Source organism: Myotis lucifugus, unplaced genomic scaffold (assembly GCF_000147115.1).
Source record: "Myotis lucifugus unplaced genomic scaffold, Myoluc2.0 scaffold_120, whole genome shotgun sequence".
Taxonomy (NCBI): Eukaryota; Metazoa; Chordata; class Mammalia; order Chiroptera; family Vespertilionidae; genus Myotis; species Myotis lucifugus.
This window is the reverse complement of record NW_005871168.1, coordinates 3267393-3285515: the sequence shown is the minus strand read 5'-3', so window position 1 is coordinate 3285515 and position 18123 is coordinate 3267393. Positions and strand designations below refer to the sequence as shown.

The 18123-nt window shown below is 36.2% G+C and overlaps 1 protein-coding gene across 3 annotated transcripts in view; it reads left to right on the top strand.

Moving 5' to 3' along the window:
• Window positions 1-18123, top strand: part of ROBO1 (roundabout guidance receptor 1) — a 436624-nt gene that overhangs the window by 356981 nt on the left and 61520 nt on the right. For all 3 annotated transcript variants that reach the window (XM_006093709.3, XM_006093708.3, XM_014460003.2), the window contains exons 10-16: window positions 2514-2719; window positions 5148-5229; window positions 5404-5572; window positions 5660-5826; window positions 12913-13034; window positions 13704-13935; window positions 14851-14972. In XM_006093709.3, coding sequence (XP_006093771.1) covers window positions 2514-2719; window positions 5148-5229; window positions 5404-5572; window positions 5660-5826; window positions 12913-13034; window positions 13704-13935; window positions 14851-14972 — 1100 coding nt within the window. The remainder of the gene's footprint in view (window positions 1-2513; window positions 2720-5147; window positions 5230-5403; window positions 5573-5659; window positions 5827-12912; window positions 13035-13703; window positions 13936-14850; window positions 14973-18123) is intronic.

Sequence of the window (18123 nt, the reverse complement as noted above, 5' to 3'; positions counted from 1 at the left end):
AAGAACCCACGTTGGTCCTCGCACCTCCTGGCTCCTGTGTGCTTCTGCCCCCCACGCCTCACGGCCCCTATTCCTTCGCTGTTCCGACTGGGGCCAGACGCCCAGGTGCTGTGCATGGCCACCAGGAAAGCCTCCCCACCCCATCCCCAACTCCAGCACCCTGATCCCAGGTCCACTTCTGCCAAAGGAGAGCTTGGCCTGCGCAGCTGCTTGAGACTGAGACTGAGCAACTCCAAGGTCCCCAGACCCCAGATTTCTGCCAGCCAAGGTGGTTGGCTGACTGGCCCTGCCCTCTTCAGGGTGTTGGGGCAATACAGCCCGGATCAAGCCCGTTCACTGGCCACAGTGGGTGTCATAGCAACTGGTCGTTAGGACCTTATGGTCGTGATGGCATTACGGTCTCTGGCTTTATATATATATATTTACAGATTTAAAAAAACAAACAAACAAAAAACACGGAGGCTTTGAGAATTTTAGGAACTTGCCCAAAGGCATATGACAGATGGTAGAACTGATAATGGACCCTACTCCTCTTTTCTTCCTTTATTTTTGTAAACTGCCCAATGCAAACCAGGAAAAAATAAATGACACAGAAATAGCATCATTAAACTGTATTGGGATGGGGTAAGGGGGTGTGGATGTTAAATATTCAAATATCAAAGTACTGTAAAGATATGGAATATTGACTTAATCATTGGATTGTTTCTAAATTTAACAAGACTACCAAACATAATCCACTCCATAACTGATTAATTCTAATCAGTTATAAAGAAGTGCTCTGTTACAAATTTAATTAATGCCTGGAAATAATATTCACGTATTCTTATAATCAATAGAACACATTTGACAGAATCTTATAAAAATCCAAATGCAATAAAACACATTGATTCTTTTTTCATACTTATCAGGAGGGGCCTCTGATTTGACTTTAGCCAATCTCAACAGATAAAGTAGAAAAGATTAAATCATTCTAAGCAGAGGCATTATTGGCTTGTATTTTTCATCCCTGAACTATCAGAAACACTCCTACCAAGTTTTAAACTCCAGCTTCTAATCCACCACCACTGGCATTAACAAATTTCACACTAGCAACCTAAGAGGAAAGGGGATTGGAAGGATGGAGTAAAAATGCACAGTTGCTGGCTTCACTCCTTTGATTTCTTGTTTTTCTCAGTTTGAATGCACAAAGCTAATAATCATTGCATGATAAATGAAGAACAAATTGAAGTATGACCCCAGCTTGTGAAAATCTTTGGTTCAGAAAACTTGGAACATGACACATCCAGCTTTACAAATTGTTGCATCCAAAATATAGTTATTCTGAAAACCAGTTTCCACTAATCAGGCAATTTTGTAAAATTGTCATCTGTATATTTGTAACTTTTACAATTTTTTTTTTAAATATATTTTATTGATTTTTTACAGAGAGGAAGGGACAGAGACAGAGAGCTAGAAACATCGATGAGAGAGAAACATCGATCAGCTGCCTCCTGCACATCTCCCAATGGGGATGTGCCCGCAACCCAGATACATGCCCTTGACCGGAATCCAACCCGGGACCCTTCAGTCCGCAGGCCGACGCTCCATCCACTGAGCCAAACCGGTTTCGGCAACTTTTACAATTTTTAAACTAATATTTAGAATTTTAAAGCTTAATAAGGACAAATTTTATTAAACAATTTTTAATTCTTTGTTTATTTAAAAATATCTATTCCATTTCACCTAAATTGCCTAGGTCAGGGGAAAACTATTGAGATAATAGAATTGGCAAAAGTGTTTTCCCATTCCTATAATCTCAATATGGAAATTTGATATTGCCTAGGACAGAACATCAGCTTGAGTTATGTTTTTGGATTAGCCTACCAACAATATAGTTGGGAAGTTTTCTAGTTTCTCTGATTTCGTTAGGACTGGGAAATTTTTACCCACATGTTATTTTAATAGAAAGAATTCCAATATGAAGGAAGCTCAACCGTATTGATTTATAAATTATGAAAAACCAAACACCTTTTTGAATCCAAAACTGTCAAATATGCTGGTATGATACAAGCATTTTTTCTGTGTGACACAGAACAATGATCAAATAACAAGTTGGCTTTGGTTCATTTATGAAAATTTCTCTCATAAGTTTTTTTTTTGGTAAATGTTTTGTTATTGTTATCTTTATTTTTTACATATTTAAAATTTTTAAAAGTACAGCATTCCACTTCTCACCACTGTACATCTACTTCACTACCCACAATCCTTATTTAATCCCTGAACTCTTAAGTTAAGTAGGACCCTTAACAATGTGGCAAACTAAGTCAGTTGGTCATTTGAAAGGAATACATTTTATCTCATTTTAATATTCTGAATCGGTGCATCATATAAATGCATTCTGAATAATGCATGTCTCCTACTTTAATTACTTGTTTAATTACTTGTTTCAAAGCCTAAAGCAACTGCTGTTGCTTCCATGGTTAGAAAATTGCTTCCAGTTGCAGAAATACATTTCCTGTTGTTTCTTCCGGCAGTGATTGCAGACCGACCTCCCCCCGTCATTCGACAAGGTCCTGTGAATCAGACGGTAGCAGTGGATGGTACCTTAGTGCTCAGCTGTGTGGCCACAGGCAGTCCAGTGCCCACAATTCTGTGGAGAAAGGATGGGGTTCTTGTTTCAACCCAAGATTCTCGAATTAAACAGCTCGAGACTGGAGTTCTGCAGATCCGATATGCGAAGGTAACTTGAAATGACACCCTGGGTTTCCCATTTTGTTTCACTTTGTTTTTGCCTCCAGCAACTAGTGTTAAAGTCTCAAGTTTTAGAGTTAATGAAATGCCAAATAACAGTATTAATATACTTTAAATTAGATGCTTTATTCTTTCAGACATTCCACTGTGTGTATTTCAGATGATTTGACTCATAATTTAGCCCATGGCAAGTAATTTAAGGTTTTAGAAGGAGGAGAAAAAATATTTTTGAGACCTATTAGGAAAATAGATGAGAATTTGTGGGAGAAAAATACTCTCTAAGTCATGGTATGAAGCAGTCATTCATTCCATAAAGCATTTTTTTAAAATATATTTTATTGATTTTTTTATAGAGAGGAAGGGAGAGGGATAGAGAGTTAGAAACATCGATGGGAGAGAAACTTCAATCAGCTGCCTCCTGCACACCTCCTATGGGGATGTGCCCGCAACCAAGGTACATGCCCTTGGCCGGAATCGAACCCGGGACCTTTCAGTCCGCAGGCCGATGCTCTATCCACTGAGCCAAACCGGCTAGGGCATAAAGCATTTTTTCAAAGATACTTTCCAGTACCATTTTACATGCAACGTACTTGAACAGTTCTCCTGTTGTAAGTATTTGGTTCAGCATTTTGCAATTACAGAATGCTATATATGCAAACAGGAACAATAAAGCAATGTGTACATTTAAATCAGAATGCTAAATGGTGAAAAGCCCACAGGTTTGTGGGAACTATTTAAGGATTTACTTTCCCAGGGCATTACATCCATACCTGTTCTTTCAGGGCTGTGTTGTTTTGATTTTTCTTTTAGGTCAAGTTCAGACAAGCTCATGAGGCATATGAAAGATTAGCCTAGTCAGCAATAAACATCAATTTCAATTGCTTTATCGCCTACTGTGGGCGGCTTCTTTGGAGTTTTAGACCTGCATTAACAGTTCATTTTATGTGCTCCAAAAGTGAATATGTTGTACTTCTTTGTGAAAAATATTGTGACTTTGTTGTTGTAATCGCCAGAGCAAGATGACAAAATTCTTGCTTTATCAAACATTACCTGAAGATAAGGTAATTACAATAAGCAGAGGCATGTGTGTGCATCATGCTGTTGAGAAATTTAAAGTCGAACATGTGAGCTGTATTCCAGCATTCAGTCTTCAGAAGGGAGAGAGAGTATTCGTTCAGCTAGGGTTTGGCTTCACACTTATTAAACTGCCTTAAATTATAGGTTTTTAAAATGTGGGAAAGGAGTAAATAAGAACAACTCATTTTATATCCTTCCTTTTTTTATAAATATCTGTTTATCTCAAGTATCACTATAATTGTAACTCTGATAAAATATAAAATAATAGTAATTGACTAAACTTCATTAGCCTCATTATGTGACTTACTAAATATCTATACTAATAAAAGGATAATATGCTAATTAGACCAGACATCTTCCGGACGTCCTCCGGACAAAGCCACGGTGGCGAGTGCTGAGGCAGATGCAGTTAGGGGCAATCAGGCCGGCAGGGGAGAGCAGTTAGGGGGTGATCAGGCCGGCAGGGGAGAGCAGTTAGGGTGATCAGGCCGGCAGGGGAGAGCAGTTAAGGGGTGATCAGGCTGGCAGGGGAGAGCAGTTAGGGAGTGATCAGGCCGGCAGGGGAAGGCAGCTAGGGGGCGATCAGGCCAGCAGGGAGCAGTGAGGGGCATCAGGCCAGCAGGCAAAGGCAGTTAGAGGCGATCAGGCAGGCAGGCACGTGAGCAGTTAGGAGCCAGTGGTCCCGGATTGTGAGAGGGATGTCCGACTGCCAGTTTAGGCCCAATCCCACAGGGTTCAGGCCTAAACCAGCACTTGGAAATACCCCGAGGTGTCCCGAATTGGAGAGGATGCAGCCCAGGCTGAGGGACGCCGCCCCCCCCCCCTCGTGCACGAATTTTGTGCACCGGGCCTCTAGTCTATAATAATAAAAGCATAATATGCTAATTAGACCAGATGTCCTTTCGGATGTCCTTCCAGACCTTCCGGATGAAGCCAGGGCTGTGAGGGAAGCCCGGATGCCAGGTTCCACAGGGAAGCCAGAGCCAGCAGCCAGGGGAAGGAAGGCCTACTCTTGCACAAATTTCATGATTGAGCCTGTAGTAAAGATATGATTTAGTAATCAAGATTAACCCTTTGAGTTATTTATTGTCACTGTAAAAAATATTAACTTAATTAATTACTTTTTATTATATAACTAGAATAACTATATAAAATATATCATGTCTGCAATATTTTCCTTCACATTCAATAAAAATATAATCAATTAGGAGGTAGTTTTTGGTTAGTGAATTTTAATGCAGTGATCCATATTCATGGGCCATACACAAACCCTATAATTGCTTTTCCAGCCCACTGAGCTCTTGATTGTTCCAAATATGTATTTTCATCTGTCTTCGCAGCTGGGTGACACTGGCCGGTACACCTGCATCGCAACCACCCCCAGTGGTGAAGCAACATGGAGTGCTTACATTGAAGTCCAAGGTAAATTAGATACTATTTTACCTTAAAATAAAGCTTCAGATGCAGTTCTTTACTAATTGGTAAATAGATAAAGTAGATGTCCCGATGCCTGGGTGGGTGGATAGGTTATCTACATTTGTTTATGTACTTATCTGTACATGTGCAAACATCTTTTGTCTTTTTCCGCTTTGTTAGAATTTGGAGTTCCAGTTCAGCCTCCAAGACCCACTGACCCAAATTTAATCCCTAGTGCCCCCTCCAAACCTGAAGTTATAGATGTCAGCAGAAATACAGTAACATTGTCATGGCAACCAAACTTGAATTCAGGTGCAACTCCAACATCTTATATTCTAGAAGCCTTCAGGTAGAGTGAAATACGATGTTTCTTGGTTGTTCTTTCTTGTGAGTTACCAATAAATATGTAAGTTCTAAGTCATGTCTCTCTCCTTAGCCATGCATCTGGTAGCAGTTGGCAGACTGTAGCAGAGAATGTGAAAACAGAAACATTTGCAATTAAAGGACTCAAACCTAATGCAATTTACCTTTTCCTTGTGAGGGCAGCTAATGCATATGGAATTAGTGATCCAAGCCAGATATCAGATCCAGTGAAAACACAAGGTACGTGTTGATTTACTCAACCTGTGACACCTACTTTTCTTTAGATGTTATGATAATACAGGTACATCATTTGTACTACATGCTAGGACTGGGTATTTAACATAGTTCTGTTGTCCATGTTGCTCAATTAACTTTTAGCACACAAACACAATATCTGCAAACTATAATTTTCTGGACAAAGCACTTCAAAATAAAATTAATAACAGAAATGTTTCTGATCTTATAAATTACAAATCCAATGAGACAAAAATATTGTATTCAATTCACAAAATTGAGTAAAAAATGTTATATGTGAATATAAAATATTAATCTTATAATACTTGTATTTAAAATTGAGTAAATTTTACAAGTGATCCTTTCTGCAAATGATGCAAATTTAAGAGATATTTGAAAGATAAGCTTAACTGATTTTTTGTTTGTTTGTTTGTTTGTATTTCCCTTTATTTTTTTCCATCACCATTTATCCCCTTTATGCCCCCTTCTACCTCCACCCCCACCAACACCCCCAACCACCACACTGCTGTCCATGTCCATGAAGTTTTTCTTTTTTTAAAAATTTTTTGCTCAATCCCTTTACAGCCCCCCTGAGAGTTGTCTGCCTTCTCTCTATGATTCTGCCTCTATTTTCCTTGTCAGTTCAGTTTGTTCATCAGATTCCAAATATGATTAAAGTCATATGGTACTTGTCTTTCTCTGACTGGCTTATTTCACTTAGCATAATGTTCTCAGGTCCATCCATGCAGTCACAAATGGTAAAATTTTCTTCCTTTTTATGGTCAAGTAGTATTCCATTGTGTAAATGTACCGCAGCTTTCTGGACACACTGTTGTTTATTGTCTCATATGAATAGAAATTATTTTTTAGTTTTCAGTGGTCACATTATCTCCTAGTCCCCTTCTTGTTCACCTTATTATTTTAATACTTTAATAAGAGTAAATTTATGAATTAATAAAAGAGATGAATGTAAATCATCCTGTACCTTTTTGGGAACATACTATCATTGCAATTAAAATATGGTTGCTCTTATATTAACAAAGAAGGATACTTTTAGATTATAGTTACTAGAAATGCAAAATTCTTTTATCAACATTCAGAGGAATCATAATGTCTCTATAACTTATTTATAGTGATAGAAACAAGTGGTACACAAAATTACTGAAACACTTCAACTACTTTTTTTCCTGGTTTGGGCGAGGGTCTGCCAGCATGCTGCATGTTTGCTCTTCTCCACTGAGTATATAAACTATCTTTTTGGAAGGACTTTCTGTTTCAGAATTCACAGTGAAAGCAAACCAAGTTGTAGAACATGCCCACGTCTGCCTCTTGCTGTGTGAATTCAACACAACCAGATGCCTCTATTTGCTATCATGAGTCACCTCAACAAGAGCTTTCATATTCTCAGAGCTGCCTAAAGGCACTTTGAGGTTTTCAGTGTTAGATGTGCAGTTGTAAAGCATGTAGAAACTATGCAGCTGTACAGTGAGTTCCTAGTTCTGACCCCAGTACAGTGGTCTCTACCTAACAAACGCCACGTGGAGTTTTGATTGACAATGCATATGAATAATTTTGTAATACATTATCTTTATTTGTAAGTGAGTATATAGTTAACATTTATCTGAATATGTTTTTTTAAATGTTAATCAACGTACCTTTGTACATGAATAGCTATGTCAAGAGGTGGACTAGACATATAGCAAAACAGGTATATAATTTTGAAATCAAAGAACTTTTAGTCTCAGTTCTTTAACCATGGCCCTGTGCAAGTTAGTCCTGACCTTCAGTTTCCTCTTCTGTATAATGAGGCTAAAAATACCTACGCCACAGGATTGAACAAGGATTAAATCCACGAATCAATGAATGATTATACAAAACTCAGACTTTTATTTTATTTTGCCATTAGACTTTGTAATTGGATTTGTATTTCTTTCACTGTATGGACTAAAAAGAAAATAAGTTCATAAAATATACAAATATCATAAAAATGAGAAAGCTAGCTAGTGTGCTGAATTAGAGAATCAGAGTTAAATATATGTTGGCAGACTTCAATGATGGGCCGGCACTAACAAGATGGAAATCAGTGGAGCAAATTTAAAAGTCTGGTGCTTGACTTTAGATTTTAAAAATTAGCTGTGGAAGGCTGAGGACTTGGAACTTAAAGGGAGTTCTTGTGAGTATGTGAGAGGGTGGCGGGGGACAGGCCAACTTCAGTGTTTGAAGTCAATTAAAACACCTATCTGAGCCAACTGAGTGATGTAGTCGCCAAATGAATAAATGTAGTCTTAACTGGCATTAGCAGAATTATGTCTGGATCAAGTAATCTCCCCTTTCAGTCTGAGCAGGTCAGATCACGAATGGAGTAAGTGTTCCTTTCTGAGCGCCGCATTTTCAGGTAGACTTTTAAGAGGAGGACAGAGGATTGTTGGTGGGTCTGCATGAAGGGTAAAAATCACATATTTGAAAAGAAATCCAAGCATCTTGGATTTAACCCTCAAGATTATAAAGTTAGAGAAGGCATGATGTTTTTTTTCATTACATTTAAAGAGATTACCATGTGAAAAAGATATGCTTATTCTAACTTCAGACAACAAAACAGGACCAATGAGTTGGGAGTAAAATTGGGCAAGATTTCATTGTGTAATTCTCAGACTGCTTTTGAGATACAATGAAGCCCAGTCGAGGGCCACACTAATATTTTCTATAGCAGGAATCTGGGGAAGAACAAGGAAAACCATAACTGGGGGTGCAGAACATGTAAGCAGGAAGGTAAGAGCCAAGGTTACAGTGAATTCAGAAAAGACGTTGAAACTTGATTCATAGGAGCAAACATAATTTCTGTAACCATTTCTGCAAAAATGTTATTCCCATGAATGAGCTGGTCAAAAGTAAGAGCTGCAAAAACAGAGGGCACGTTTTCCAGTTAGGAGTCAGGTAGACCTTTGTCACAGTTGGAGTTACAGCCACATCCACAGGATAATCAAAACGTCTTCCCAAAGACAAAATTTGATAACGCAAGGAAGATGAGATGAGTAGCTGGCAAGTAGGGGTGGTGGCGGTCATTGTTCCGGTGAGGGTAGTTGTTGCCACTGTTTCTGTTATTCTTCATCTGCACATCCTGTCCACACAGTATTTGTGATCCTTATTTTGTAAGGAGTATGTACACGAACACCAAATGTGCAGAATAGGTATGGTAGAGATGATAAGAGACCTTAACTACACATGACGAAGTGGGCCTGAATACTGTCCCCTCAGAGAGTGTGTATGTTCCCATTTGGGGGAAGGAGTTGGATAGAATCACATTGGAGATTTCCTCCAACTGTAATTCTGAATATTGGGAAGGACCATTTACAATATATTTCTTCCAGGTGGCAGAGGAGAACAAGAACAATAAAGGACCAATTTGTGAACTTCTCAATATTACCTTATTAGGGAATATTTTCCATTTTTTTCTCTATTAGGAAATTTTCTAAAATAATATTCTAAACTGCTATTGTCAAAATGGTTACACTAGGCCAAGGAATTTAGTTATTTCCAAGAAGGTGTTAATTGGCAAGTTTATCTCGAACTAGAGAAATTGAAGATTGCAATTAAATCACAGTATTTAAACCCTTTAAAAAGGGTTTATATACCTGTTTAAAGAAAGTTCCTAAAAGGTAGAAGGATCCCTGAGGATGGAGCTTACATATGGGAGAATATGTTCAGATGCTGAAATAATGTGTGTCTTTCCCATACACTAAATCATTTTAACTCAACCAATGTTTAATGAGCACACTCTGTATATAGAGATCCCTGCCTTCAAAGAAAGGACTTTACATGCCTTACCAAATGCAGTCCTCAGAAGCGGCTCATCAACATCACCTTAACGTGTGAAGAAGATATGTGAAGTCCATAAATCTTCGCAGTGGTAGATAGCTGTAAAGTTGTTGAGTTGGGATGCAAGCCCTAGTCTGTCTTATTCCAAGTAATTGAGTCTTACCCTGGAGATCGGAGAGAGCTGACATTACAGGAGCAAATGAGACAGTAGAGAATGAAATATGCCTGAGATGGAAAGCTGACAACCAAGTGCTTTCTATCGATAGGCTGTGATCATAGGTAGCCTGAGGACCAGTATTAGCCAAAGGTATTCTAAGGTAGGATAAAGTATGAAAAACAAAAATCATCTCAGTTATTTTTCTAAATTTATGGTCCCAGTAAATTTGCTGCTATGAACATAGGGTACATATATTCTTTCTGATTGGTATTTCGGGCCTCTTAAGATGTATTCCTTGAAGTGGAATCACGGGGTCAAATGGGAGTTCCATTTTTTAATTTTTTGAGGAAACTCCATACTGTTTTCCATGGTGGGAAGGACCATTTATCAGGGTATTATTTAGCAGAGTGTTGGACAGCGCTTGGTCGGTCTTCTCTCCCATCTGCCTGTCTTCCCTGGACTCCGTCAAAGATGCTCACCAGCCTCGTTTTCCATTCATGTTTTTGCCATCTGTACAGTAAGCTCTTTGAAAGTATTTAATCTTTCAGAAAACTAAAATGCTTGTGTCTGTTGTTTATGGATGGCAAATAATCTAGAATATATGTGCCACATACAATATTCTCTGGAGAATTCTGGATGCAAAACAAAATTTTATTTTCTCCTCTTTTTCACCAGTGTTCTCTTTAGCTATTATAAACTAAGCAAAACATCTATATTTAGAAGATCTCTATAGGAATGGCTATTTTTATTTAATAATAACTTTATTAAATTTAACAAAATCTTTTCTTCAAGCCATTTTGCTCAATTAATACTTGACAAAGGAGGCAAGAGCATGGAATGGAGTCAAGACAGTCTCTTCAATAAATGGTGTTGGGAAAATTGGACAGATAAATGCAAAAAAGTGAAACTAGATCACCAACTTACACCATACGCAAGAGTAAACTCAAAATGGATAAAAGATTTAAACTGTAAGATGTGAAACCATAAAAATCTTAGGAGAAACCATAGGCATCAAAATATCAGACATCTCACATAGCAATATGTTTATGGATACATTTCCCAGGGCAAAGGAAACAAAAGAGAAAATAGATAAATAAGACTAAATCAAAATAAAAAACTTCTTCACAACAAAAGAAATCATCAACAAAATGACAAGAAAGCCCACTGCATGAGAAAACATATTTGCTAATGATACATCCAATAAGGGGTTAATTTCCAAAATATACAGGGAACTCATACAACTTAACAAAAGGGAGACTAACAACCCAATTAAAAAACGGGCAAAGGACCTAAGTAGACACTTCTCCAAAGGGGACAGACCGAAGGTCAAGAGACACATGAAAAAACGCTCAGTCACTAATCATCCGAGAGATGCAAATTAAAAGGACACTGAGGTACCATCTCACACCTGTCAGAATGGCTATAATCAACAAATCAACAAAGGACAAGTGCTGGCGAGGATGTGGAGAAAAGGGAACCCTAGTTCACTGCTGGTGGGAATGCAGACTGGTGCAGCCACTGTAGAGAACAGTATGGAGTTTCCTCAAAAAATTAAAAATGGAACTCCCATTTGATCCAGTGATCCCACTTCTAGAAATATATTCTAAGAAACCAGAAACACCAATCAGGAAGAATACATGCACCCCTATGTTCATAGCAGCATAATTTACAATAACTAAGATTTGGAAACAGCCCAAGTGCCCTTTAGCAGATGAGTGGATAGAAAGACAGTGGTACATTTACACAATGAAATATTATGCAGCAATAAAAAAGAAAAAAAACCTCTTACCATTTGCAACAGCATGGATGGACCTGAACAGTATTATGCTTAGGGAAATAAGCCAGTCAGAGAGATACAAGTATCACATGATCTCACTCATATGTGGAATCTAATGCACAAAATAGATCCAGAGACATAGAAACATGGAACAGACTGTTGAACCTCAGAGGGAAGGCAGGGGAGGGTTGGTGGGTAGGAAGAGATCAACCAAAGAACCTGTATGCATATATGCATAACCCATGGACACTGACAATAGGGTGGTGAAGGCCTGGGATGGGGAGGGAGGAGGTGGGCTAGAAGAGGTCAATGGGGGGGAAAGGGACATATGTTAATACTTTCAATAATAAAGATTAAAAAAACAACAATCCTTTCTTGTTGGGAAAAAATGCAGCATAAATGAACACTATTTTTTACTCTGTTCTCGGTCTCCTTTCTAAAATGTTGGTGTACTTCAGATTAAAACTTGTTGTTAAACCTTCTTTGCAGTGGCACTATAATTAAACTAAACCAAACCATTATCAATGAAATATAAGTACCTTTTTTCATCAGATTTGCGCTACTCTATTCTACCCTATTCTGTTCTACCCTATTCTATTCTATTCTATTCTATTCTATTCTATTCTATTCTATTCTATTCTATTCTATTCTATTCTATTCTATTCTATTCTATCCCGTCCCATCCTATCCTATCCTATCCTATCCTATCCTATCCTATCCTATCCTATCCTATCCTATCCTATCCTGTTTTACTGGTGGCTTCTGTATTCCCCCATCATAGCCACTAACTTAATCACCTAATTTGGGAGACATCCAGGTTCTTCTTACAAGATGTAAAGTGTCTGACTTCTTTTTTGTGCTTGCTTTAGCTTATTATCTCCATTCTTTACATTACCCACCCATAGTTGCAATTTCAGGCTCTTTCTTTCTTTCATAGTTAGGGTCACTACAGAAGTTTATAACAAACTAAGTGGAGATTGCACTAACTAGGCTGCTCAGTTTCAGAGAAAACAAGCATTACCTCGTAAGAGGAGCTCTGAAATACTGTTGCTTGCCACTATTATTTTTGCCTATCTATATCTATATCTATATCTATATCTATATCTATATCTATATCTATATCTATATCTATCTATATCTATATCTATATCTATATCTATATCTATATCTATATCTATCTATATCTATCTACATCTACATGTACATCATCTATATACCTCCCTATCCTCTTAATAAAAAGGTCACTTTTTTCCTATTTTATTCTGTATCACAGGTTGGCTTCCCAGTCACAATGATTCTTCTTTTCTGAGAGTTGAAATGAATGAGAGGATCGTTTTTGCAGATGTTCCCCCAACAAGTCAGGGGGTGGATCACAAGCAGGTCCAGAGGGAACTGGGAGATGTTGTACTGCACCTCCACAACCCAACCATCCTCTCTTCCTCTTCAATCGAAGTTCACTGGACAGTGAGTCGTCGTTGTTGTTACAGTATTTGATCATGGTTTTAATATGCAGGTGACCTCTGGGAAATTATTATGTGAAAAAATGCAACAGATAATTATATCTGTTGCTATCTATTGCTCACTCCACCAATAACTTTGCAATGTAATCTTTTTATGATGGTATCTGTAGACGGGCTTTAAAGAGAGAAAAGTTTATTTTTGTGTGTATTATCTATTATGCTGCAATAATGGACTTTACCAGTCTTAGAGGGGAGACACAGAGTATTAATCATGAAGATAAAACTTGTGATAGGATGATCACATTTTTAACTTATAAATAGTTCCACATTAAGCATTAATTAGGCTTTAAAAATCAGAAAGTGGATAAACACGTTTTTCCTCATCCCCCAACACTGAGAGACATCTTTTCAGATATTGTCACAGAAGTTCTTTAATGACTTACATTTCTGCATGAAGCATCAAAATTAATACCTAATTTATTTATTAAGGTGAAAAATGAAATACATTACAAAATTAGTGCTCTGTTTTTAGTATTCTGCTTTGTGTAAATTTGAAGACCACAGAATGAAGTCCAATATAATTTTTTATATTTTTTACACTTAATTTTCATAATTTTCTAATAAACCAACAGAAAGATATTAATGATTACGTTTTTATTTGTCACTTTAATAGGTGGACCAACAGTCTCAGTATATTCAAGGATATAAAATTCTTTACCGGCCGTCTGGAGCCACCCATGGGGAGTCGGAGTGGTTAGTGTTTGAAGTGAGAACGCCAACCAAAAATAGTGTGGTTATCCCTGATCTCAAAAAGGGAGTCAACTATGAAATTAAGGCTCGTCCTTTTTTTAATGAATTTCAAGGAGCAGACAGTGAAATTAAATTTGCCAAAACCCTGGAAGAAGGCAAGTATAATGAAGTGTGTGATTTCTATGTATTATTGCACAGTACATTTGTTAGGCTTTTATTAACATGATTGAAAATTTTTTATGTTAATAGTGACATTAACTTTTTATATTGAACACCATATTTTGCTAGTAGAATTTGTTTAATTAGAACTACTATAAATTGCTTTAGTAGAGGCTTATAGAAAAATGTGCAAATTTGGAACATTGTATTGCTTAATATCGTATATAGATATATTTAATCATTCAGAAATAAAATTCACATTTAAAGATGGAAATGTTTTCAATTTGCTTGCCTTTGCATTATTTTCCATTCATTTATTAAATGTTATCTTGAGTAATGACTTGTAAATAAGGTGAGTAATGTCTTGGTTTGCCCAGGACTTTCCAGGGTTAGCATTTTATACTTATGACTCATGTCCCTGGAAACCCTTCAGTTCTAGACAAACCAGTATGATTGGCCACCCTATAACTGGAAATTAAAAGTTAATATTTAAATAAAGGTCAAAGGTTACATGTCACAACTATTCTCCAGAACATTCCCTAAAATGTCTTTATTACTTTGAATATATAAATGATGGAATATAGTTAATATCATGGATGACGCATTCATCTTCATACTTTTTAAACTCTTTATTAGAGAACATGAGACTAAGGTAGCAGGATAAAAGAAATAGGGATTTCCCTTGGAATTTTTGTGGAGATAATCTCTGTAATGTTGGTTATGAAACATTCACAGTAACAATGTGTTAGTACTATTGAGAAATACTTAGTTTGGGATGAGATGCCTCTTTAAAACATATGCATGTATTGATATAAATTTTATATAGTTATTATTTGTACATTTTAAGTGCCTGCTTTTAATGTCCTCTAATGCCACTGATAATATATTCACTTTTTGAAACAATTTAATAGCACCCAGTGCCCCACCTCAAAGTGTAACTGTATCAAAGAATGATGGAAATGGAACTGCAATTCTTGTTAGTTGGCAGCCTCCTCCAGAAGACACTCAAAATGGAATGGTCCAAGAGTACAAGGTAATCCCTATACAGTAATTTACTGATGGACCTCCCTCTTCCCCTACAAAGAAAAGAAAAAGAAACCTTGGTTACATTGTGCATGGATATTTGGCGCCATCTGCTGGTCTGAATAGCAGTATTTAAAAATTGTTTAAAAACATTTTCCTGTTTATTCAGTAATTGTGGAATACTAATTCTTAAACTATTTGAAAAACATTAATTTAAAAGAGAGAATCTACTTCATCTCATTATATTTAGGTTGATGTAATACCACATAAACAACCAATGAAATGCTAATTTTTTTGCCCTAAAAATAACTTAAATATATGTTGTATAGGTTACCTTATAGAATTGGCTATGAGTCACATTCTATCAAATATGTTCTTACTTTTTTTTAGTATGTATGTTTGAAATATTAGAACTTTAGAGATAAGATAAAAATTATTTACTGTACATGAAAATCATTTTTATCTATAAACATTAGTTTCTAAGCAATATTTCATGTCTCAGAGGAAATTCAAATATAAATTTCTGTATGTTTAAATGAATTTTTTAATGTGATATAGTGTTAAGGGATTTAATCTAATGATTATGAATAATTATTTTTACCTGTGAAGTCATCCTCTCTACTTATTGCATTTAGAGAGTTTTATATAGAATCATTTTGTGCAAACATCTATTAAGCATACCAAGAAAGAATAAAAACTAAGTTAGGGACATGGCATTTATCCTATCAATGAATTTGTTTTGTATTATGGGATAGTTAAATGAGTTAGGATAAATGAATTAGAAGCAAGACAATCACAATAGAAAAGATATTATGTGTATTTTTTCAACACTTATGTAAACACATTTTAAGTGGAAAAAATGTATTTCTCTAGATCCTGCTTAAAATTTCTATGATGCCTGAGTATTTTTCTAATTACTAGTAAATTATCTCAGATCTAATTATTTTATACTGTATCTATTGAAATGAAACTGATGTTAAGAAGGTAAACACATTTACCTTATACAGGTAATTACATGCTAACATCTGAATCACAATCACTGTAGCTTATTTTTTAAATATAGATGCCTGTCTACCATGCTCAGAAATTCTGATTTAGTAGGTCTACGTAATAGGGCCCTTTCATATATATCTTGGTAGATCTTTCTGAGTGTTTATGCTGTGCGCTCTTGGTTAAGGCCCAAATAAAGACAATAAATTTTCTTTGGAGTAGCAAATGATTTTCACAATAACTATATATACTGAGCTTAATTTTAGGTATAATATTTTATTTTTAAATTATTTAAAAAATATATAAACTGAAAATTTGTGCACACGTTTAAAAGGGCAACTTTCTCAAAGTATTTAAAATACTTAAATACATAAATGCAAATGCTGGATGATGATAAATAAGTTGTTCTTTCTCAAGACTTTTTGCAAGGAACTTCTTTTTTGGCAAGTGATTTCTTAAATATTTTAAATTAGATCTTCTAGGGTAATTGAATCATTAAAACGTAAAAGTCTTGACAGTTTCAAGTGCCTTCTTGTGAGTTTCAAGGTTATTTTAATACCGGGAGTGTCAGGATTCTACAGTTCATTCCAGAAAAATAAACTGTTATGAAGGTTTTTAAGGATTTAAAATGAGGTGATGTCTCAGCTCTGCAGCAAAATTGTGTAATGTAGGCATTTTCCCCTAAGAGTCAGAACTCATTTCTCTCCTGAAGAAATTCGAAAGAGTGGATTTCACTTAACTTCACGGTCAATTTAAAATAATAAAATGCCTTTCTGAACCTGATTGACTGGTACAAAATCGGTCTGTGGCTTTGGTTCAGCTGCGTAATGTAATTGGGGGGAAAAAATCACAAAGGACTCTTTATTTCCAAATGGTCAGATCCTGGTATAGAATCTGACCATTTGCTGGTGTTATGCATTGAAGCTATATTAAAATAATATTAACCTTCAAAGATAAAGTAAAGGTTATTGCCCTCGTAATAGAGGACACTGATATGCTTAGATTTATTTTAAATCCCATTTCCTATTAGACAATAGCATACTTGAAGCTAATCCCACATCTTGCTTCATAAAGAACATAGGGCATATTTTACTACTTCCTAGATCATTTCCTTATGGAAACTGAGTTCAAGTACTGTCATGCACCACACCCAGATCTTTGGACATTGCCAAAGATTACCCTATGAATAAATAATCCTCTGGTGTGAAATTTAAATTAAGAATTATAGTGTAGAGCAGAAATCTTTATTTCCTGAAAATAATTTCCTATAACAAATGCCGTTATCAAAGTTAATGAGATATATAATAATTTTCTTATAAGAACATTTTTCTTTCATGTCAGATGTTATTCTTTATAATCTAATATTTTATCAAAGACTAATTAATATTCACATTAACTACAAGATCAGTGTGCTAATTTTCTCCCATTGTTAATAGTTCAACATATCATAGGCTGAGTAAAATCCTGGGATGATTCTTCTTATATTCAGTATATATAAATTCCTCACCTGGGGATATGTTTTTATTGATTTAAGAGAGGGAGAGAGAGAGAAACATCAATCAGTTGCTTCCCATGCATGCCCCAACCTGGGATTGAACCCTCAACCTTTTGGTATACAGGACAATGCTCAACCAACTGAGCAACTAGTTATATTGCTCAGGACTAGTTATATTTTAATAACCATACTTACGTAAGGTAAGCTCTGTCTCTTTTTAAATCACTGCTTCTTGGTTTTGGTTATTTGGAAAAGGTGATAGCTCCAGGTAATTTTATCCCAGAGAACTGTTGAAGTAAAGTGCTAGACTTGGAGTTTCTTCCTCATCTTTATTTTGTGATATCTGGTAATCTAGTATCACACCTAGCCCACAGTAGGAGTGCAAATGCTGCTTGGTGGTAGATTAGTTATTGTTCTTTATCAAGATGTGCACAGCTTTTTGCTAGGAACTTATTTTTCTTTGCAAATGATTTCTTGTTTATAAAAAAAACATGTTATCATAGCAACTAGTGTCTTCAAGCAAAAATGTATAGATTCACCTTATCACATGATGTGGACTCTAATGAACAAAATAAACTGATGAAAAAAATAGATACAGAGATATGGAAAGCATGGGACAGACTGCCGAATCTTAGAGAGAAGTGGGGGTGGGTGGGGTGGGTGGGGTGGGTGGGTG